General features: G+C 32.8%; 1 protein-coding gene across 2 annotated transcripts in view; it reads left to right on the top strand.

Annotated features, from left to right (window-relative positions):
• SPOCK3 (SPARC (osteonectin), cwcv and kazal like domains proteoglycan 3) overlaps positions 1–24,007 on the top strand; it is a 490,780-nt gene that overhangs the window by 344,694 nt on the left and 122,079 nt on the right. For both annotated transcript variants that reach the window (XM_033215626.1, XM_033215625.1), the window contains one exon: positions 4,842–4,956. In XM_033215626.1, coding sequence (XP_033071517.1) covers positions 4,842–4,956 — 115 coding nt within the window. The remainder of the gene's footprint in view (positions 1–4,841; positions 4,957–24,007) is intronic.

Genomic DNA, 24,007 nt, shown 5'->3' with positions numbered 1-24,007 from the left:
CATTTCTGTGTAAATGATATATCCTGATTGAATGAACAAATGGATTTAAGACTGGAGTCTTCATTTCCTCTTGTGGTTATGTTTGAATGGGAAACACCATTCAATAGGGATCAGAAGAACCTTAGTGAACGGTGTTTTCTTGGGAAAGGGTTGGCTGCAGCTGACTATGAGGAATGCTGTTTATGAGAGTTCAAAGCATGGCTTTGATATTGGCTATTTAAGGCATTAAAACTATAATACATTAGTCCGTCCAAGAGAGATTAAAATGGGGAATAAAAAAGTGATTCATGACATTCCGTATTTTCTGATTTTTTTTCACTTGAATGAAAACTTGTATCGCTACCAGAAGAAAAATAACATTGCTGCTATTTCTCTGCGGATTATGTACTTGTTCTACATTAGAACTATAAAATAGTGCTTGAATACCATTTCAGCCATATATTTTTTTATCAGTTGCATAAGCTCTCTAAACTTCATTTGAAAAATGTGTTGTAAAAATATGTCTATCTTATTTTTATGATCAAAAGAATAATACATCTAAACTGCTTAACACAGTGTTTGACATATAGTGGTGCCTTCACAAAAGTAGGCCATTGTCAACTGTATATTTTCTTGTTTTAGCTGATTTGTATTTTCTTGTTTCTCTAGATAATTAAGTTGGTTTGTAGAATCGTTATTGGCAGTTGGTTTGTAGAACTGTTATTTTATATGGATTACTTTAGTGAATGCCCGAGAAAAAATTCCTAATTCTGAAGGGAAATATGTAAGAGAGTTTGAGAATTGAATTAACCGTTTCATTGCATTACAGTAGACTAATGCCTAATCAAGGCTTCTCAATCTAGGCACTGTTGACATTTGAGGCCAGATAAATCTTTATTCTGGCAGTGGGGACTGTTCCGTGCATTGTAAGATGTTTAGCAGCATTCCTGGCTGCTAACTAGTAGATGCCAGAAACACTCACTCTCCCTTCTGCCTCCAGTTGTAACAAACAAAAATGTCTCAAATGTCCCCAAGAAGGGGGGAGCGAAATTATCCCCAGCTGAAAACCTCTGCTCTAAGCCATATATCAGGGCCATGATGATTTCATCAGCTTGAAAACTGGTAACAACAGCCTGTCTCAGTGTTTGCTGACCCTGAAGTTGGGATCTTTTCCATATGCTGCATTTTTCTCCAATAATATGATCATGTTTTCTTCTTCAAACCTCTTATTAAATAAATGACTATAAAACAACTTTCCGTGACTAGTGTCAAAATCATCTGCAGGCTTGCTTTTCACAAGAACTCATAACTTAAGTGATCTCAATACTCGGGGTCTTAGATAATCAGGAATGCATTAATCATGTCTGTCACTACAGTATTTGCATTTTTTGGTAATTATAGACTAATGAGCTTGGCCTTTATGTGATATTTTAGTTCACATATACCTTTATAAATATTTCAGCTTTGTGATAATTAAGTAAATTGAACATTATTAATTAGAATTCAATCAGTGGATATAGCTAAAAAATATTTCAAAGTAGCATTTTTAATGTCCTAATATTCTTGAGTAAAATTCTCCATGGAATTTTTTTCCAAAATTAATTCATAGGTGAGTAAAACTAAGTAGCTTTCTGATAAAAAGTAGCTAAAATCATATGATTATATACAAAAGGCATATTTGCTATGCATCTGATTCTGTTATTCTTCATAGAAATGCATAGAAAAAAGTTGTTGAGTAGAATCATTCTGAAATCATTTCACATACGAAGAAACTTTTGCAAAGCTATAGTTTTATCATTTCCTGAAAATCATAAAGACAGCTTTGAAATGTTTAAATTGTAATTTTGACAAAGAAAGCTAAAAGGTGAAACATATTTTTATGAAGATTAATCAAATTTTTATGAAGATTATGTAATTCTCTTGTAAGTTATTTTCCTAGTGCCTAACGATGTAAAAAATGACTCATCAACTTCTGGGCAGAAAATGTGATTCCTGTTATTAATAAACTAATAGTTGTTGTATGTTTGTTTTTCATTCAAATATTTGCCAGGCTTTTATGTTCTTTATATTTAAAAAATCACTGCTAAATAAACTACGTTTAAAGCATAAATGAGTGTGGTATAATACATCTATGAAGGGAGATAAACATATATTAAAATGATAAAATTTAATATTTGTTAAAATTAATATTGACTTTTGGCTTTGTCTGCTCATATACCACTAACAGTTGCTCCTGAACTTTTCTTAAATTATGTCATGAATCAGAATTATTATATGAGCCAGGTCAGGGTTCTGAAATATTAAGTTAACAGAAGTTACAGTGCAGAATATTAAATTTGAAGTTCCAAACTTTCATATAATTCATTTGGCTTTCATTAAAACATTCATAATTGCTTAACTATTTATGTCTACTTTTGATTAGATGTTGGACTTTTTAATTACATTTAAAAATGCACTGTGATTTTACTGACAAAATCATTTTTTTTAAATTTTTGAAGCATTGAATAATGAAAAATAATGATACCATTGAAAATGTTTTGTTCTCTTGAAAGGTTCAATATGCTACTATAAACATGTTCAAAGTCCTTAATAATTTTTAATCATTTGTCACAAGGCTAGTTAAGAATTTCAACTGTCCATTAAGGAGTTACTTGACAAGAAAAAATAAAAATATTGTAGAGACATGAGTAATCTGATTAGCTATTGGGTGCATTCAGTGCTTCTTGATATCAGCTGAAGCTGAATTAAATTAGTCACTGGTACATTTGTCGATTGGAGCCAGAAAGTCTACCCTATTTAATTTTAAAATCATTTTCTCTGAGTAAATTATGGCAGTAACCACTAAAGAAGTCATATTACTTTAGTTAGCAAGATCTATTTCTTTTAGAGTAGGAAGATAATTATTGACTCTTAAAAGATGGAGCACACATAGGCTCAAAATAAAGGGATAGAGGAAGATTTACCAAGCAAATGGAAAGAAAAAAAAAAAAAAAAAAAAAAAAAAAAAAAAAAAAAAGAAGGGGTTGCAATCCTAATCTCTGGTAAAACAGATTTTAAATCAACAGAGATCAAAAAAGACAAAGAAGGGCATTACATAATGGTAAAAAGATCAATGCAACAAGAAGAGTTACTATCCTAAATATATATGCACCCAATACAGGAGCACCCAGATTCATAAAACAAGTTCTTAGAGACCTACAAAGAGACTTAGACTCCCACACAATAATAGCAGGAGACTTTATCACCCCACTGTCAATCTTAGATCAACGAGACAGAAAATTCGTAAGGATATTCAGGACTTGAACTCAGCTCTGGACCAAGCAGACCTAATAGACATCTATCCATAGAACTCTCCATCCCAAATCAACAGAATATAAATTCTTCTCAGCAATACATCACATTTATTCTAAAATTGACCACATAACTGGGAGTATAATTTTTAATCATGTCAAATATGCAGTTATAAAATATTGTCTTAGAAATAAATGAAAGATACTTAGGCTTAAAATTCTACCAGGAGTAATGTTTACAAAACAAATCAAGCCAAACGCAACTAAAACTAAACTAAGAAGTTAGCAAGCAAATGAAAATCTCATGTGTCATAATATTTTTAATTGTTTAAGAGTATTCAGCTTTTACTAGCATTTACCGAGAGCCTGGTTCATGATAGCCACTGCATGGGGAAAAACTGTCTGTTTGGTTCTTAAAACTCTGGAAATTAGGTATCATTACCCCAGATTTTTTAATGGGAAAATTGAGGCTAAAAACATTTGAGCAACTAGCCCTAAATGTCACTTTTAGAAGATGGTACGCAGAAAATTTAGATTCAGGCATTCCTCTCTTCTAGACCACTTATTTATCCTTTTCCATTACATGTGTGGTGGAATCAGAAATGCACTGTCATCACCGTCTTAATTGTTTTCAATCCTGTGGTCATACAAGCACCACAGGAGAGAAGCGAGGCATGCTATACTGTTTTTTGTAAAACAAGTGAAATAAGGTCTGGGGCTTGTAGAAACATTCTTAGGTGACAATATCTTATTACAAATGCACATTAATTCCAATGTAAGACCTATGGGAAGTTCAGTCTAAAAACTATTTGCACACAAGGATTAGAGAGACACTAAGCACATCATCACACCAAAAATATGTGTGAAATATATATGCACACAGAGTATATTATATAAAGGCTACATAAATATTTGATTTATTTTGTATGTAAATATATATGTTTGTTCTCTATGTGTATGAATGTGTGTTTGAGCTATAGTGCTATGTTTGTGGGAAACCACAAGAAACTATAGAACTATTTGATGAACACATCAATTTATGAATATATATTTTATAATTCTTTGCCTAGGGTGATATAAGATGGGCCATTTGATGCTGTGTAAGCCACTGGCTAAAGACTGATGCATAGAGACTCTGTAGCCAAAACTTAGAGTTCAATAAGTAAGAGAAGACATGCTTACTTTAAGTAACCAAAACCGAGGTTACATTTAAGAAGCTCGAGATGTACTGTCAAACTCTATGTAATGCCTCTCTCCATTTGATTCTAAAATTTTCTATTCATGTCATGTAATAGATCTGGCAAACTAAGAAGGACTTTTAAAACTACTATATTTCTCAGTGATTGTTCACTAAAATGATACTCAAGGCAACTGCATTTCTGCCTTCTTTATGGAGCAGTGGTACACTACATAAGTGTGTAAAACTGCACTTTAGTATTGGAGATGCATTACCTCGTAGAAAAATCTCCAAATTATATGCATAAAAATTACCTTTCTTTCTAAAAAATTTCTTGAGTTTCTACTGATATAACTAAAGCATTTGAATTACTTTTTTTTCCTCTTTTTATACAGTGCAAACTAGAATATCAGGCATGTGTCTTAGGAAAACAGATCTCAGTCAAATGTGAAGGACATTGCCCGTGTCCTTCAGATAAGCCCACCAGTACAAGCAGAAATGTTAAGAGAGGTAAGTGACAAAAATATATTTATAATTTTACATCCATCCCTCTCTACTAAAATGTTTTGCAATAAATGTCATTAAATACACAATGAAGTTTGTTTTTATACAAATGCCTAATATCATTTATATTTTATTGAAGATATTTTCCTGTTAGCCTCAACTATTATAGCAAAAAATGATTTTCCATAGATTTCTATTTATTTTGATAGTAATAACTAGACACTTCTTTCCTATGTGCTCATCATATAGCAGAAATCTAAACCAATGCATTCTGTAAATAGTTGTGTCTAAAACATGTGTTTTAGATCACTCTTTTTCTTTTAGAGCAGCAAACTGATTATTGATAAAGTAGTAAGTAATTAAGTTGTTTGATCAGATCTGCAACTGCTCAATTCATACTAACCATTTTAAATAAATACGTCTGCCCCATGTATACAGTTGGTGTTTCATAATTTCCTGTGTAATAATTTTACAAGTTAAACTTTTTTTGACCAGATGAAGTCTTTAATCATTGTTTTCTTTAGTTTACTATCTAATAAAAATAAAATGCATTTAACTAGATATGTACTATAATATATAACCTGACTTTTCTTAAGATTATTTATTATAGCGTATATGGTATCATTATTATATTTGAAATATTGTTTATTCCTTTTTAAAAAGTCTCCATGGCTGCTAGTTCCAGTCCTTAGCACCTCCAGATAAAGAAGGAAGTGTGGAGAATAGATACATCTTTAAGTCAAAAAATATTTTAGAGCATAAGAGTACTGTCTTCAACAGTTATCATATAATTTATTACTAGTGAACTCTCCTAATAATTATTATTGGATGCCCTTATTAATGTGGATAAGTAACTTTTGCCCTTTTTTCTTAAAAATGTGAAGAATGGATTTTCAAATAGTAAAAATGTATTGAGTATGAAATTTCTTTAATATAAACTTATGTATTTTGTTGAGCATGATATACTTGTTATTCCATATTACAATACCATATAAATATTTTATTACAGATATAACTTCCAAACCTCAGTTGTGCCACTTGTATTGGTCTTAACTCATTAAGTAATATTTAAGATGAAAAAACAAAATAAAACTGAATGTTATAGCATTGCCTTTAAGAGAGACTAGTTAATTTTATTATTCAAAAATAAATTAGTTGATTTGAAAATTAATGGTAAATTAGTGTTCAATCATTAGATCATGTGAAGAAAGACACCAGTTGGTAGAAGAGAGATGTCATGCTGCCTTCCAGGAGTCCTGTTCTTTTTTTTCCATAAGTTATTGGGGTACAGGTAGTATTTGGCTGCATGAGTAAGTTCTTTAGTGGTAGTTTGTGAGATCCTGGCGGACCCATCACCCGAGCAGTATACACTGCACCATGTATGTTGCCCAGGAGCCCTGTTCTTTTAAGCTTCAACCTTGCTGACTCGCCCCGGTCTAAGTTTGACCACCCAGTGTGGGTCCTTCTGTAGTCCTCAGCCCTCATCTCCTCCAATCCACTGTTTTCAACATGGCACAAATAGAGACTTTCAGTACCAACTTGAGTATACTAATTAGCTCCCAGATAATCCAAAAGCTAATTGTGGTTTTCTTTTAACTGAAATTCTTTGATGTTTGTGCCTTCCTCATTCCCACTCCTGATGGAGTACATTTTCACAATTAAATTGAAGACACAATTGACCACATTTATCTTTGAAAATCACTTCAGGTGAGAAACAAGTCCTACCAGATTCACTATCCATGAGCCAATGTTTTCACTGAAGGCTATTAAGAACAACATTTGAAATGTGGTCATAGTAAGTGTATATCTCTAATGTATCACAGCCTTTCAACGAGATTTTACTTCAATGAGGTTTCCTGCATTTAGACTTATTTTTGAATGAAAAGATATTTTTGATGTAGTATTAATTTATGATAATCAACCACAAGCTGCAAAAGGAACTCTATGTGCATTAAAGATGGAAGATAGTACATCTGAAAAGAGGATCTCTTGTGAATAAGCAATAATTATTTTTCACATTACTCAAATTTTCTGTAGAGTGTGTATATTAATATATCAAGAAGCAAACTTTTAAAAGTCATATCATCAAGGGATAAGGATCATTTGTGTTCAATTGTGCGTAGAAAGAGAGGCAAGAAGAATTTAAACTAATGGTTTGACAAATTGTCAGGGCAACGCAAGTACAGGATTTTGCTACCTGCTATGGAAAAACAGAGTCAATTTTGCGTGTCATTTCTACACAGTGTCAAAGGCTGAGAGACAGGGGAAATATGAAACCGAGTTTAGTATCGTTTCTAATCTTTCAACTGTCATTTACATTAGAAGCATGCCTTAGGTAGACTGTACAGTGCAGGAAATTCTATTTAATATCATCTCTGTTCTAGAAAACGTGAGGAATAAACTACCAGCAATGAGATATTTCTTAAATCTTTCTGATTTCCTATATTTGAGGTCAAATTGGCACCATAATATGTTTTCCTATGTTAAGATCAGAATCTTTAATTCTACCTGAAATGCATTAAAACTAATAAATGTAGGTTTTCTTCATAAAGTATGAATAAAGTTTTCCTCTATTTCTCTAATGTACTTATTAACAAATGTGCATAAATTGGTCCAAATACATGCATTCAAGTATTTTAAAAAAATAAAAACACATACATTCCATGATTTAAACCCTAGATTCTGACTTTACATAAATAGATAAGCATACACTCTTCAATTAGTAACATAACTATACACTTTTCTCCTTTTCTAACTCATACATTTAGTATTACAGAGGCCAGTGCTTTGGGGTCCTTTAATGGATTCCCTCCTTTTCTTCCATCTTTTTTTGTTAATTTGTTTTTCAATTGCAAATAAAAAAGTATTATTTGTAAAGTAGGTCAAATTCATTCAAAGAATATTGATATTTCAGCTGATTTTTAGAGGCCTCTAATATTTTTATGGCTAGGAATATATGAGATTCATAATTGTGAGCATGGTCTATGAATAGAGCATCTTCCACAGATTCTATGTATATGTGTGTGTGTGTGTTTGTGTGTGTGTGTGTATAATACAATCCTAAGAATTAGAAAGGACATGCAAAACAAAAGTTCACTGAAAAATAACATTAAAAATATTGTAGAAAGCATTTATTTTTCAGTAGGATTTTTCTACCCTAGACAAATCTTAAGTTGTCTACACAGCAGTGGTACATAAGCACGGTAAACTTTAGACATATGACATATCTAAAGTGCTCCATTTGGTTATTAATTTCACTGGTTAGAATCAAAAGATCATTTTAATTGACATTTTCTGTTTGTCTCAAATTTGGGTATTCCAAAGTTCAAACTACTTTTCTTATGATTATGGGTTTTATGGTTTTATATATCTAAACTTTTAAAATTTAATTCATTTCAAGTTATATCAGTTTGAATATTTTAACCCCAACATGCATCTAAACACATACTCTTTATGCATCTTGATAGTTTGAATTGTTGAATTTCAGTGAAGCCTGAATAGAGAAGGAAAATAACCTATTTTTAAAAGTAACAGGTGAAGCTGGGTAAAAGTGAAGGAAGTAGAAAAGGAGCATGGAGCCCTAAAGGCCTTGGGCACCTTCAAGAAAACCATCCCTTTGCTCTAGGGTACAGAGTACTTTCAAGGAGGATACAGTGCAAATCGGTCATTGCCAGACATGAAAGCTTTGGAATTAATTTATCTCAGTCAGACATATGAAAATGTTTATGTTCTTGAGCAAAGAGTTAACATTTTTAAAACTGTTTTTCTAAGTTTTACTTGAAAAGAGTTAACAGTTTCTAGTAAATCTTAGAGAAACTTATTATGTTACTGAGACAATTTTTGCTTGTTTGTTTGAAGTTGGGGTGGGTGGTTATTTTAGAAATAAGGGAACCAAGTCCCAACGAGGATATAGATGAAGAAATAACAGGAGAAATTGAATTGGGGTAATATTGCTGAGATGAAATTCACAAGGCTTTAAATCCAACTGGATATGATGGACAAGGAAAAAGAATCCCTCTAAGATAATTCTGAATTTAGTAATCTGGGTGATTTATAGAATGCTAACCAAAAGGACTAGCTTATTTTTCTGGGCCCTTGGTTCATAATTCCTACTAATCCTCATCTGCATTTAAAAAAATACAACTAGAGGTTTCTTTTATTGGAAGCTGAGAATCATGTAACTTATCAAATTTCTCTTTTTGCCTTGTTCATGTAACTCTGTTATCCTATATACTAGACTTTAATCCTAAGTGTGTATGTGCATGTGCACATGTGTATGTGTGTTTGTTTAACCAGTTTATGGAATTTCTTTCTGGTTTATGCATTGTTATCCTGTGGAGTAGCCTAATTTATTCATTAAGGGTATAAATTTTAGAATTCCAGTCCTTCACTGCTGTGTGGTTCCTAGCTATATAATTAAGTTTATGAGTCTCATTTCTTCATCTGTAAAATATAGAATATATGAATCAGTGGGATTTATGGATATATTTCCTCAAATTTAACCATCTTTGCATTTATATTTCATTTCAACAGATTATATCTGTAAAATGCTGTTGAATCCTAGTAAATTAAGTGATTTTTTCATATATTAAATGCCATTTGTAATTTTATTTGTGGTACTTTTGACATCATATTGAGTGACAAAAGTTGAAGAGATTTAATTTTTTCTATAGTTAATAGTATGTATTTGCATATTTTGCAAAATATCTCTACATTAAGAGCTTGAAACAAATCATCAGTAAAAAATTCTTTAACCTGAAAGTTATTATTGGTCATTTTCTTTGACAAGTCTTTCACATTCTTCTATAGCTACTGGCCATTGCAACACATATTTACAGATACAGAGAGAGGGATATGTAGAGATATATGTAGTTATATACTGCTTCTTGATACAATTATTAGCTTAAATGGACATTATGTTATTTTGTAATTAAAAACAGTTTTTCTAGGTGATCAAAGTCATCAGGAAAGATAATAGCGAACTACCATCTGGACACATTTGTTAATGACTGTACTTCCATTCTTTTATGTTTTGGCAGTTATAATTTTGTGACATTATTTAAATTTTCTTAAATTCTTTATCACTTGATTTTTGACAATTTCTATCAGAATGTGTGTATTAAAATGCAAATTAGGCACTGTTAAAAGAAAGCAGTTTGTAATGATTCGTATGCTGTTGTCACAAGTTACTTAAAGATATTTTTTTCAAACCTTGGCCCTTGAGGTGAGCCATCCATTTCTAAGTACAATGGGTCCAGCAGTAAAGTACAAAAATCTTGTGGTTGCTTTTATTCTTTCTTGGGACCCACACCAGACACACGTTTGAGAAGGATTTGTAATGAGTCCTTCTTATATCAGAGATCATTGGTACCCATGAAATTTTGGCGTGGGGTCAAAGAGCATTCAACAACCACAACAAACAAAAAGATGCTGTTTATTTAACAAAAGATACTTCATCTGAGACTGATTGTATTACCTGTAGATGGATGTGGGGACAATGAGTATAGGTTTGTAAACTTTAGTTTTCTTTCCATATTAAATTGCAAAGTCTGATAGTTTTTATATGCAGTATGACAAGGTATGGGACTGAGTTATTCTATAATCTGACACAGCCATTTGTTCCATTATTCATTTCAGTACTCTGAATGCTATGGAACCCTATCAAGAAACAAAGTTTATTTCATTATTGTGCTATGATTATAAATTAACTGATTTAAGGAAAAAGTATTATTGATTAAGAATTAATGTATGCCTTTTTCCAAGTGGTGAATAATTTAGTTTTAACATTTAATTTTGTATGATGGAATTTTTTTGTATCCTCTGAATTATGAAATTAATTTTCACTGAGAAACAGATTAACATCAGTGTATTAATATACTCTTGCAACATGCATGCTTCTCCATAACTAATATAGTGTATTCATAAATCGTAAGTTCTTCTGTAATTTTGTTTAATTGGATCCATGGATAAATAAAATTAAGTAAGTTTATTGGCAAGTGTTGCATAATGATTTATAATAAAAATAAAGTTTTACTTATTTGGATTTTTTGAAATATGTTCTTGGATTAAATTAATGTGTCTGAAAACAGAACATAAGCTGAAAGGAGACAGTTTTCAATGTCTTTCTCTGAAGACTATTTTTGTGTGAAATAATAAATTTCATATTTTACACAAATGTTTTGCATTATCTATGAAACTAATGTTGGACTAAATTTTAACTTCCCTACTAATTTTACTTAGAAATTTTGAATTTTGAATTTATGTGGTTATATGTTATCAGACATAAAAGTGAAAAATAGCTCTGTATTAATTCTTGTAGCACTAAAGGACATTTATACTTATTCTTTGTTTAACTCCTTTCCAATACATAATATGGCATGTTCTTTTAAGATAACTATTTACAAAATGCAATATAAGCACTCACTTAAAAGCAGTGGTCATAGTCAAAATATTTAACAAGTTTGAACTGGGTCCCGACAAATCAGAATTGATGAAAGCCCCATCAGCACCACGGTACAGTGTGGTTTGGCCAGAAGATGAAATCAGAAACTGAGCATTTCTTGGTTTAAAATGGATATGTTGAGATATATTAAGATGTTGATATTGGTGAACTCTTTTCCTGAGATCTGTATGTTAAGATGAGTACATTTCTTGAAAAAGCACATTAAGTTACCCTGGAGGGAGTGATACTGTTTTTCAGACTATCTCTACACTTTAACTTATATCATGCTGACCTTACCTTAAGTGTGCTTTACACATTTTAATTCTAACATAGAAACCACATGCCATTCAAGCTTATTATAAGGAAGGAAATAAATAACAATTATATGCACAGATAATAGTGCAAAGTCAAATATTACTTCCACAATGCACATGACTGTCATCCCCCTTTCCACCGAGTATGTATCTTAAAAAGTGTGATCTACCACATATTCAACAGCATTTATTTGTACCAATATTAAATATAATGTACGATAGTAAGGAGATGTTTGCTATTACAATTCTAGTATAGAATGTATTAGCTTTCCAAATAGATAAATGAGGTCAATTGCTTTGTAGTTAGAAGATCTTCTGTGAAATCCTTTTGTATATAGAAGAATAATGAAATACATTTGAAGTTTAGCATCACACATTCTGAACAGTCTCTTGAAATGATATTTGAGCTTATAGTTTCTTTATGTAACTTATCAGCTTAAAAAAATCTAGGAGGATTTCAGGATCTCATGATAATTTTAAGCCTCAAAATAAGAAAGGAAAGCAAAGTGAATGCAGTATTTACAAAGCCTCATAAAGAGATTGTTGTTTTGATATTTCAGAAATAGGAAAAAATTCTCAAAGACTGTCAATTTTAGATACAGGACAAATATTATCTATGTTTTGTGGAGTGAAGAGAAATAATGAAGCTATATTGAATTAAAAGTAATAAATAAAAATGAATTCTTTTTCTGTAAAATATATTTGATACAAATAAGTTAGTTGAAGTAAAGACACTGTATATACAATTCTATACTTTTTTATTTTGTAATTGTACTTTGAAATTGCTTGGTTAATTACTGTTAATCAATTTACTACATTAATTTATCTTAGTAGTAAATAGTTTCTATTATGGATATATCATTTTCTGTTATTTGCAAATAACAAACTTTAGACATTTTGCAAGTGACTAAATAAGAAAAGGAAAAAAATGCAATTATGTGACTGATGTTTCTATTTACATGTTAATGTAAACTATGCCTGTGAATTTTTTAAATTTCAAAAACATTACAAAAGTAAAATTGTATTACATTTTATTCTATATAACAACTAAGTTAAAAGTATATCTTGAAAGTTTGTATGGTTTTCTGAGTTTTTGTTATAATACATCTTTTCAGTATTAGATTAGTTTATTTGGAAATTATATTACAAAGTCTATAAATAAATATGGAATAATATAACAAAGAAGTAATATATTTAGCAAATTATTGAACATACCAGTCCACAAAGATTTTCAGTGAATTCAACATTTATGAGGAATGTTATATATGGATTTTTAAATACTTAATGAGGGATAGATAAAGGTTAAACATGATGGTTCAAGAATGGAGGAGCATGAGCAATTAGGAAGTTGGTAAGAATTGAGGCTTGAAATGATTGTGATTAAAATATCAGAGATAGGAAGCAGATGATAGATTCAAGAAATGTTTAGGAAGTTAAATGGTTATGCCTTGTCAATTGACTTTAGGAAAGGAGAGGAGAATTAATGATAACTCCTGAGAAGATTATGGTGATAAAATCGGGATGGAAAAATTGTTAGAGAATGCAAACGACATGGGAAAGTTGTTAAGTTCAATATTGGACACAGTGTTTTTAAGGTGTCAATGGCCAAACCAAGTGTAGACACATTTGCCTTTACACATTTAAGAGAAGTAGTCTGGGTTCCTCCAAAGTAAATGCTGGAGAATTTACAGGTAATACATCAAATCATGAGAGTGAACAAAATCCGCTGAGGAACAGAAAGTGAGAAAAGCAGTGTCTGAATTCTGGAAAAGACTAACATGCATGGGTCAGAAAAGGAGGAAGAATCTGTGGAGGACTTAAGGAGAAACAGGAGAGAACAGTGTACCAGAAGCTGAGGAATAATTCTGACTTGAAAGAAATAAAGAGCTTGAGTCTTGACTACAGAAGGAATGTTCAGTAATATGACCCCTGAGAAATGACCACAGACTTCAGCAATTAGAATATCAGTAGTAACTATAGAAAAAGCAACTTCAGTCTAGCGGGAGTTCAGTAAAATAAAGTGAACAAATTACTTGACATATATAGTAGGTATCTGTATTAGTCTGTTCTTGCACTCCTATAAATAAATAGCTGAGATTGGTAATTTATAAAGAAAAGAGGTTTAATTGGCTCACAGTTCTGCAGACTGTACAGGAAGCATCAGGGCTTCTGCTGCTCAGGAAGCCTCAGGAAATTGCCAATCATAGTAGAAGGCAAAAGGGAAGCAGGCATGTCTTACGTGGCCAGAACAGGAGGCAGAGAGAGAAGAGGGAGATGGTACACTCTTTTAAACAACCAGATCTTATGAGAACTCGGGACAGTACCCAGGAAACTGCCCCCATAATCCAGTCGCCTCCCGCCAGGTCTCACCTCCAACACTGGAGCTTACAATTCAACATGAGATATGAGCTGGGACACAGATCCAAACCATATCAGTATCCAATAAATGTTTCTTCTCCCGCTGCTGTTCCATTCCCCATTCCCGACATATAATTTGTTTCAGTGGAGTTCAAAGAACACAGTACAAATGTAAAATATGAGGGAAAGTGGTGAAAATAACATTTATCTGGCATTTACTATATGCAAGGTAATTTGCCTTTGTCGTTTCATTTAGTTCTCAAAATATATATTTTCTTTTAAATCTTACACTTTTTTTTTAGAGTCAAAGTCCTGCTGTGTTTCCCAGGTTGGTCTGAAAGTCCTGATCTCAAGTGATCCTCCCACCTCAGCCTCCTGAGTAGCTAGAACTATAAGTGCACACCACCATGCCTGGCTAATTTTTTTTAATTTTTGTTTTTGTAGAGACAGAGTCTCACTATGTTGCTCAGGCTGATTTCTAAATCCTGGCCTCAAGCAATCCTCTTACCTCAGACCCCAAAGCGCTGGGATTACAGGCATGAGCCATCATGATCGTGCCTGGCTGTAACTCTTATTAGTAAACCGCTGGGAACATGAGGAAACTGAAATTCCAAAGTGAAGAGACATTTCTTTAACTTAAAATAGTTACCAGATAGTCTTTCTGCCTTCACTATCTACACTCTGCATATTTATGTGTTTTTAATTAAGAGACTGATTTTAACCCAGGTTTGTCACTTTTGTAAACTTTGGTTAAATCTCTTAAATTTGTTGAACATAAATTCATAGCCACTTTAAAGTAAAAGGGCTAAACTAACATCATTTTGCCCTTATTAGTATATGCTGGACACTCCTTTAGCTGCATGTATTATTTAAATGTCTTGTTTCATCTAGTCCTCACAAAGCCCTAGGATGTGGATGCTATTTGGATCCTTTCTTCACATTATACATGATTAACCTGAGCCACAGAGAAGTTAAGTAACCAGTCTAAAGTCACACAACTGGTAAGCACCAAAGCAAGGATTTGAAGAAATGTTTGCTGCCTCCTAATTACAGTGTCTTACTAGCCCTTTGGAGTCTCTCTTTCTGTTATGGTCATAAGTTATGTGCTCCTTCAATAACAGTATATAATTTTGGCGATATGTGTGAAATAACTTACAGTATTTGTATTATTTTACCAAGCAGAGATACATAAAGAATTGACATTGTATTTTTAAAATGAACTTACTAGAAGCCACAAGTTAAATATACATTTTAAAGAAGCAATGTTAAATCATTTGGGGTTGCTTGTTGCAAGTCCAAAAATTTATTGGCCTATGTTGCCTATGATTTTGGCCAACTTCTTATAAGTGTACATATTTGGGAGCCACATTTTCATGAAATATTACATAATAAATATTCTGAGATGCCAACAAGTAAACAGGCATCATTTATTTTTCTCTCCTTAGAAGTTTTGTTTTTATCTTTGTTTTAATTATTTTTTGAGATGTCACCCAGACTGGATTGCAGTGGCGTGATCTCGGCCCACTGCAACCTTCACTACCCGGGTTCAAGCAATTCTCTTGCCTCAGCCTCCTGAGTTGCTGGGATTCCAGGCATGCATCACTTTGCCCGGGTAATTTTTGTGTGTTTTTTTTTAATAAAGATGGGTTTCACCATATTGGCAAGGCTGGTCTCGACTCCTGACCTCAGGTGATCCACCTGCCTCAGTCTCCCAAAGTGCTGAGATTACAGGCGTGAGCCACCATGCCCAGCCGTTTTGTTTATATCTTTCCTGGTAGCATTTTTCATATTTCCAAGGTGATGCAGGATGATAGTTATGGTAGCAATAGATGATTTACTTAATGTATTACTAATTAGTCTTTTCTGTGCATTTATTGTAAAGTATATTTATACCAAATTTCTACCAATAATGGCAAAATGGCAAAATTATTACTGTTTCTACTATTTTTACATCATTAGTAGCATCAGTTAAATGTAAAATCACGTGTAATGAAGTTATTACTGCAAACAAAAAAATCAGTTCAAGAATTTTAATATTTTTCCCCAAATCATCTCTAAGAGTGAAAGTATGATTTATTGCTGAACAAAAATGACCTGTTAATGAGAATTTTACATTATAATGTACTCTGAAATGGATTGTGGAACTATTTTACCTCCTCTTCACTGTCCTTTTGAGATTTTCATCCTTTTTTTTTTCTATCCCTACCAAAGATCTGGTATTTAATAGCACCTGCTTTAAATCCTGTTACATTTGCCTAAGAATACATTTATATTTATTAGTATTTAGCTTATGTTTTCTGAACGTGAGAGCTCTAATTGCTTTTATTATTATGATTTTTTCTGTAATGGAACTCTTTGTTTAAAATTTGGCAGTTTTAACACCATAAAAGAAATATCTCAAATCTAATATCAGAATTTACCCAAAGCAAGAGTAATCAAGGAATGCTCAATGATACCAGAGAAAATAGCTGCAGAGAAATCTACTTTTTGAATCACAATCTACAATAAGTCTAAAATGGCTCTGAGAGGTTCAGAATTTTGGTTTCTATAAGAGAATTTTTGGACACAAAATAATTTGTGTACATGGTAAAATGCTAACTAGCACAAATCAAAATATAATGAGATCAATTGTTCTTGCACAAACCCTTAAAATCCTGTTTTATTAATTAGCGGTAACCACTTTAACCACTATGGTATTTCATTCTTTTTGATTGTTTCTATTGTAACTTTAATGTGTGTATCCTTTCACTGATAATGCATCAATTAGAGACAATAGTTACTATTTTGAAAAATAATTATTTATCTTATTTCTCTACCTCAAACTTCCCATAGTGATAGTGAATTATTACTACAGTTATCTCACTGGTAATTTTTAACCTTTCAATAAGTGTATATTTTTTTCTTGTTCCATCAAGTTCAGAAAAGTGTCACCAGCACCCTTAATTTTACAACAACTTCTGCTCTCATCTAGACTTCCTTCACCTACATATATTTTATGTTTTTTTACACTTAAATGTTATTATTTAACTAAAACAACTTTTCCATGATTAGTCTGGAGTTTGACACTAAATGTTAAAAATCAGCAAATACTATTAATATTGTTTGTAAATAATTTTTACCATAATACAGTATATTATGCTACATATATGTGTTCATCACCACTATAAAATGCTGTATGTCCTTGTGCCAATTAAACTAGAATGCCAACCGGATGGATCATCTATTCAATATTATCATTTGCTTAAAATCATGCCAAATTTTAGTTAACATGATATTTGATGTGTTTCTGCTTTTACTTTTATGTGTATTTATTTTATGCTAATTGTTTTCCCCAGGCCATAAGTTTTTGTTTCTTCAGTTTCTTAACTCTCTTCCATGGAGCTTCTAAATAGCTTTCTTTTTCATCAAGAGGAAAGAACAAAATTCCATTGCCATATTTTCAAAATTATTTAGTCTCAAATTGTAAGAAAATACCAGTCACATTCCCAGCATGTAGGAAAGCAATTCTCCACAGTGTGCCCACAAGTCTTGAACTATCTTTCCAAGCAAGCATCTGGAAGAATGTTTCCCTTCAAGTTAGTGGGTGGACTTACTGAATTAGACTATAACAAAGCCCCTCACTTCTCTGAGATTTGTTTATTTCCCATGGTAGTAAAGGTAATGCTTTCTTCCAAGGCAGCAGTGAGTAAATTTGCTCCTAATCCCATATAGGTTGTGCTTTTCCTGAGCCCCGTGCTCCTCAGCTGTAGCACAGATCTGTGCGCTCCGCCTTCCACTGGGCTAACTCCTGTTGCCTCTGTGGGATTTAAGGGGCAATGGGAACTCATGTGAACAAGAAGAAGCTTTTGCTACCTGCTATGCCATGAGTAGTAAACTGTCTAAATTCTTTCAGAGTTGTTTCAATTACTGACCAAATTTCTGAAAATGTGGCAACATCACAGCTTTCTGCTGCTTAGAAACCACTTGCTCTTCACTTGGCACTTTGTCTATTCTAGACCATTCTACACTCTGTTCCAATCCAGACCTGTTTGGTCCTAAACAGGCAGCAAATTCTCATCTGTAGTACTTGTAATTTGCACTCCTACTCTATGTCCATAATTATTCTAATTTAATATTTTCCATTTTCTTATATTGTCTTGCTTGGTTTTCTTGACTACAGCTATATGCCTTCATATTTTCTTTTATTATTATTATTATTATACTTTAAGTTCTAGGGTACATGTGCATAACGTGCAGGTTTGTTACATATGTATACTTGTGCCATGTTGGTGTGCTGCACCCATCAACTCGTCAGCACCCATCAACTGGTATAACTCCCAATGCAATCCCTCCCCTCTCCCCCTCCCCATAATAGGCCCCGGTGTGTGATCTTCCCCTTCCCAAGTCCAAGTGATCTCATTGTTCACTTCCCACCTATGAGTGAGAACATGCGGTGTTTGGTTTTCTGTTCTTGTGATAGTTTGCTGAGAATGATGGTTTCCAGCTGCATCCATGTCCTACAAAGGACACAAACTCATCCTTTTTTATGGCTGCATAGTATTCCATGGTGTATATGTGCCACATTTTCTTAATGCAGTCTGTCACTGATGGACATTTGGATTGATTCCAAGTCTTTGCTATTGTGAATAGTGCCGCAATGAACATACGTGTGCATGTGTCTTTATAGCAGCGTGATTTATAATCCTTTGGGTATATACCCAGTAATGGGATGGCTGGGTCATATGGTACTGCTCATTCTAGATCATTGAGGAATCGCCATACTGTTTTCCAAAATGGTTGAACTAGTTTACAATCCCACCAACAGTGTAAAAATGTTCCTATTTCTCTACATCCTCTCCAGCACCTGTTGTTTCCGGACTTTTTAATGATTACCATTCTGACAGTGTGAGATGATATCTCATTGTGGTTTTGATTTGCATTTCTCTGATGGCGAGTGATGATGAACATTTTTTCATGTGTCTGTTGGCTGTATGCATGTCTTCTTTTGAGAAATGTCTGTTCACATCCTTTGCCCACTTTTTGATGGGGTTGTTTGTTTGTTTCTTGTGAATTTGTTTGAATTCTTTGTAGGTTCTGGATGTTAGCTCTTTATCAGATGAGTAGATTGCAAAAATTTTCTCCCATTCTGTAGGTTACCTGTTCACTCTGATGGTAGTTTCTTTTGCTGTGAAGCTCTTTAGTTTAATTAGATCCCATTTGTCAATTTAGGCTTTTGTTGCCGTTGCTTTTGGTGTTTTAGACATGAAGTCCTTGCCCATGCCTATGTCCTGAATGGTATTACCTAGGTTTTCTTCTAGGGTTTTTATGGTATTAGGTCTAACATTTATGTCTCTAATCCATCTTGAATTAATTTTCGTATAAGGAGTAAGGAAAGGATTCAGTTTCAGCTTTCTACTTATGGCTAGCCAATTTTCCTAGCACCATTTATTAAATAGGGAATCCTTTCCCCATTTCTTGTTTTTCTCAGGTTTGTTAAAGATCAGATGGCTGTAGATGTGTGGTATTATTTCTGAGGACTCTGTTCTGTTCCATTGGTCTATATCTCTGTTTTGGTACCAGTACCATGCTGTTTTGGTTACTGTAGCCTTGTAGTATAGTTTGAAGTCAGGTAGCATGATGCCTCCAGCTTTGTTCGTTTGACTTAGGATTGTCTTGGCAATGTGGGCTCTCTTTTGGTTCCATATGAGCTTTAAAGCAGTTTTTTCCAATTCTGTGAAGAAACTCATTGGTAGCTTGATGGGGATGGCACTGAATCTATAAATTACCTTGGGCAGTATGGCCATTTTCACGATATTGATTCTTCCTATCCATGAGCATGGTATGTTAATATTTTCTTAAGGAATGTGTGGGTATGGTAAACTTTTTAGGGCCTTCGATATCAGAAAAGTCTTTACTTTGAGCATAGAATTGGTAAGTAGAATTTAATGCTGGATAAAATAGCATATTCCCTTGGTATGTCAAAACTTTGATTATTTGTCTTCTAACTTCTAGTGTTGTAGACAGAAATAATATTCTTTACATTATAGAAAATGCTGTATGAATAACTAAAAGAAATGTCATGATTATTTCACCATTAAAATTAATAATATAGACAAAAATATCATACCTACTAGAAAATCTAAGGCTATATGAACTAACTTGGGATTTTTGAACTATTTACTTTTTCTAAAAGTAAATATTTTAACAATACATAATTTCACCTTCTTATTTTTAAATATGCAAAAGTGTTACAGAAAAGTGACACTGATTATAAAAAGTAATAACCAACCTATCATAAATATTTTATGGCATTAGTGATTTACATATTATAAATATGACAAATATAACTATATGTCCTTTAAAAAACTTGTATATCACTCACTCCTCTATCAGATAATTTTCTTAAAGATATTAGCCATATGTAAGCATAGTGGAAGTTAAGGTGCACAGTTATTTGTTGAAGACAAAAATGTCTTACAATTTGGGCAGATTAGAATAGACTTCTGATATTCTAGTCTATTTATATAAATAGAAGGTATTGATATAATTACTTAACTAGGTCAGGCAAAAGAGTTATTATTAAAGTTCTACTACTTTAGGGATTACTTTTTCCAGTAAGATATTAAATTTGCATCTGCCCTAATTTCTGTCATTTTGCATATATGTCATGTACCAAATACAATTCCATAATTTACTTTTCGAAAAATTTTGATTATTATAAAATCTTCTATTTAAAACCCAAGTATCCAGGAAGTCACTTGATTCCTGCATTTAAACTCACAGATGTTGGGGCCACACATGTGTGTGCTTACATGAGTAATACTGCCACTGACCTGAAGTTTGATATTGAGGAGGTTAGCAATTACATGCTAATTCAGTTTCCTCTTCTACAATATATACAAAGTAAAATCCACTGGGTATTTGTGAAGATTAAATTGAATACACAAATACAATATTCTTAGCATGGTATGTAAATAATCAATTCTACTTATCAAAGACCTATATTTTTCAAGGGTCTGATGCTTTTCCCTACTTGGAAGCTAAACAGCCTTCCTGCCACAATCTCACAGCTGCTGGCAACATACAGGAGACTTTGAGATCAGAGATACAGGACTTTGTTGTTCACAACAAGAACTTCTTGCTTGCGTTCATTCTTCTTGAACACAAGCTCACAGGTGAGATTCAGCTCAGGAGAATGCTTTATACATGGTGGGGTTGAGTCTTAGCTGAGGAATACCGAGCTTAGGTAACCCCCATCCTTATAAGGAGGATGTAGCAAACTTGTCCAACCTCTACCCCAGAGAAAGACATTATCTCTACTATTCTGGAAAGCAACAGATTGTGTTCTCTCCCCTGCATGGAGACACTATCTCAATCTCCCAAGATCATTTGCTATACATGTATCTTCAAAATGACAGTCTAGGACAAAAGCTACTACAGGATGTGTGTACACACAAGAAACACTTGGGAAATTGTTCTTAACAATATTATTATCAAATCCATTCCTTCTTCTGAGTGAATACCCACATGCTTTTGAGATCTTTGATGCCACTTTGCCTTCCTCTTTTTCCTTTAGAATCTGTCCCTTTTGTTTCTATTGAGTTCTATATCCTTCCCCAACTACCAACCTATGTTCTTAGCATCTTGTACAGTGCCTAGTTTAGAGAAAATTATTGTTCAAATTAAATGAGTTGAGTTTATGAATGTATTAGTCAGGAATCAAACTAACTTAGTAGTAGCAGGGAATCTTAAAGAAAGGACATTAGAATTTATCTACACCATGATTGTCAAAGTCCATATATGTCTCCTCTCAGTATTTGAAATGAAAACGTTCATTTTTATTAAAATAGGCTTTATTTGTAGAGCAGTTTAGGTTCACAACAGTATTGAGCAGAAGGTACAGCGATTTAACATATAACCCATATATCCACATATGTATAGCCTCTTCCATTATCAACATCCCCCATCGTACTACTACATTTGTTGTAATTGATGAAGCTATTGATACATCATTATCATCCAAAGTCCATAGTTTACATTCAGTTTCACTCTTCTTATTGTACATATTATGGGCTTGGAGAAATTTATAATGACAAGTATCAGTCATTATGGTATTATACAAAATAGTTCATTGCCATAAAATTACTTTGTGCTCCACCTTTTCAGCTCTCTCTTCTCCAAGCCCTGGAAACCACTGATCTTTTTTTTTTTAACTTCTTAATTGTTCTTCTTTTGCAGAATGTCATTGCTATGGTTTGGTTTGTCCCCATCAAAACTCATGTTGAAATTTGATTCCCAGTCTGGTGGTGTTGGGAGGTGAGGCCTAGTGGAAAGTATTTGGGTCATAGCAGCAGATCCCTCATGGAGACTAATGCCCTCCGTCAGGGGTGAACGAGCTCTCCCTCTCTCCATGATGGATGAGATCTTAAGAGAGAAGGTTGTTAAAAAGACTCTGGCTTCCCCTGTTTCTCTTTCTTGCTTCCTTTTTCACCAGGTGATTGCTTTATGCGTGCCAGCTTCCCTTCTGCATTCCACCAGGAATTGAAGCAGCATAAGACCCTCACCAGATACAGATGCCCAATTTTGAACTTTCCAACCACCAGAATCATGAGCCAAATAAGGCTGTTTGTTTAAATAAACTATCCAATCTCAGGTATTCTGTTATAGCAACAAAAAAATAACTAAGACAGTCAAATAGTTAGAATCATATGCTATGCAACCTTTCAGATTGGCTCCTTTCACTTAGTAATGTTTATTTAAGTTTCTTTGATGTCCTTTCATGGCTTGATAGCTCATTTCTATTTGGTGGTAGAGAATAGTGCTTTGTCTGGATGCCCCACTGTGTGTATGTATCCATTTACATACTGAAGGATATCTTGGTTTCTTCCAAGTTTTGGCAACTGTGAGTAAATCTTTTATAAACATCCATGTACAGGTCTTTGTGCGGACATAAGTTTATGTGTATATCCATATGTATAGTTTATTTTTGTTTTTCCATTTTGAATTTTAGTTTGTCATTGCTAGTGTTTAGGAGGTTCACTTTATATCCTGCAACAATGCTAAATTAGCTTATTAATTTCAGGAAACTTTTGTAGATTCTTGAGCTTTTTCTATGTAGCCAGTAATGTTGTCAGTGAATATAGATAATTTTATTTCTCTAAATCCTATATGTACACTTTCCACCTTCTAGTACTTATTCTATTACTCATTCTTGTCTTATTACACTACTAGGACTTTTACTGTACTGTTTAATATGAGTGATGAGAGAGGATATTTTTCTTGTTCTGAACCTTAGGGGAAAATTTTTCAGTTTGTCATAATTAAAATAATATATATATATGTGTGTGTGTGTGTGTGTGTATGCATGTGTGTGTTTGTGTATGTATGCGTGTGCCCTTTATTAGATTGAGAAAGTTTTTCTTTATACTTTGTTTTGTCAAGAGTGAGTATTAAACTTTGTTAAATTATTTTTCTGCCTCATTTGGTATGGTCAATTTATTTTTTCTTGTTTGGTATTCTAATATGTTAAATTGCATTGATTTATGGATGCTGAACCAGGCTTACTTCTTGGAATAAATTCTGCTTACTCTTTTTATATTATTTTATATATAAATCAATCTATTAATATTTTTAAAGAATTTTTTGCTAAAATATCATAAGATATTTTAGTTTGTAATTTTCTCGTAATGTCTTTCTCTGGCATTAGTATTAGGGCAAAGACTGTCTTATATTATTTGCAGTGTTTCTTTCTCTTCTAATTTCTAGAAGATTTTGTGTAGAATTGGTAATTGTTTTTTCTAAATGTTCCGTATAATTCACCACTGAAGTACCTTGGCAGATATTTTCTTTTTTTGCACCATTTTAACCAAGTATTCAATTTTTAAAATAGGTGTAGGGCTAGTCAGATTATGTATTGCTCCTTAAAAGAGTTTTGGTAGTTTGAATCTGCCAAGGACATGGTTTG

Source organism: Trachypithecus francoisi, unplaced genomic scaffold (genome assembly GCF_009764315.1).
Source record: "Trachypithecus francoisi isolate TF-2019V2 unplaced genomic scaffold, Tfra_2.0 Lachesis_group1, whole genome shotgun sequence".
In the NCBI taxonomy this organism is placed as follows: Eukaryota; Metazoa; Chordata; class Mammalia; order Primates; family Cercopithecidae; genus Trachypithecus; species Trachypithecus francoisi.
This window is presented reverse-complemented; position numbering and strand designations above follow the sequence as displayed.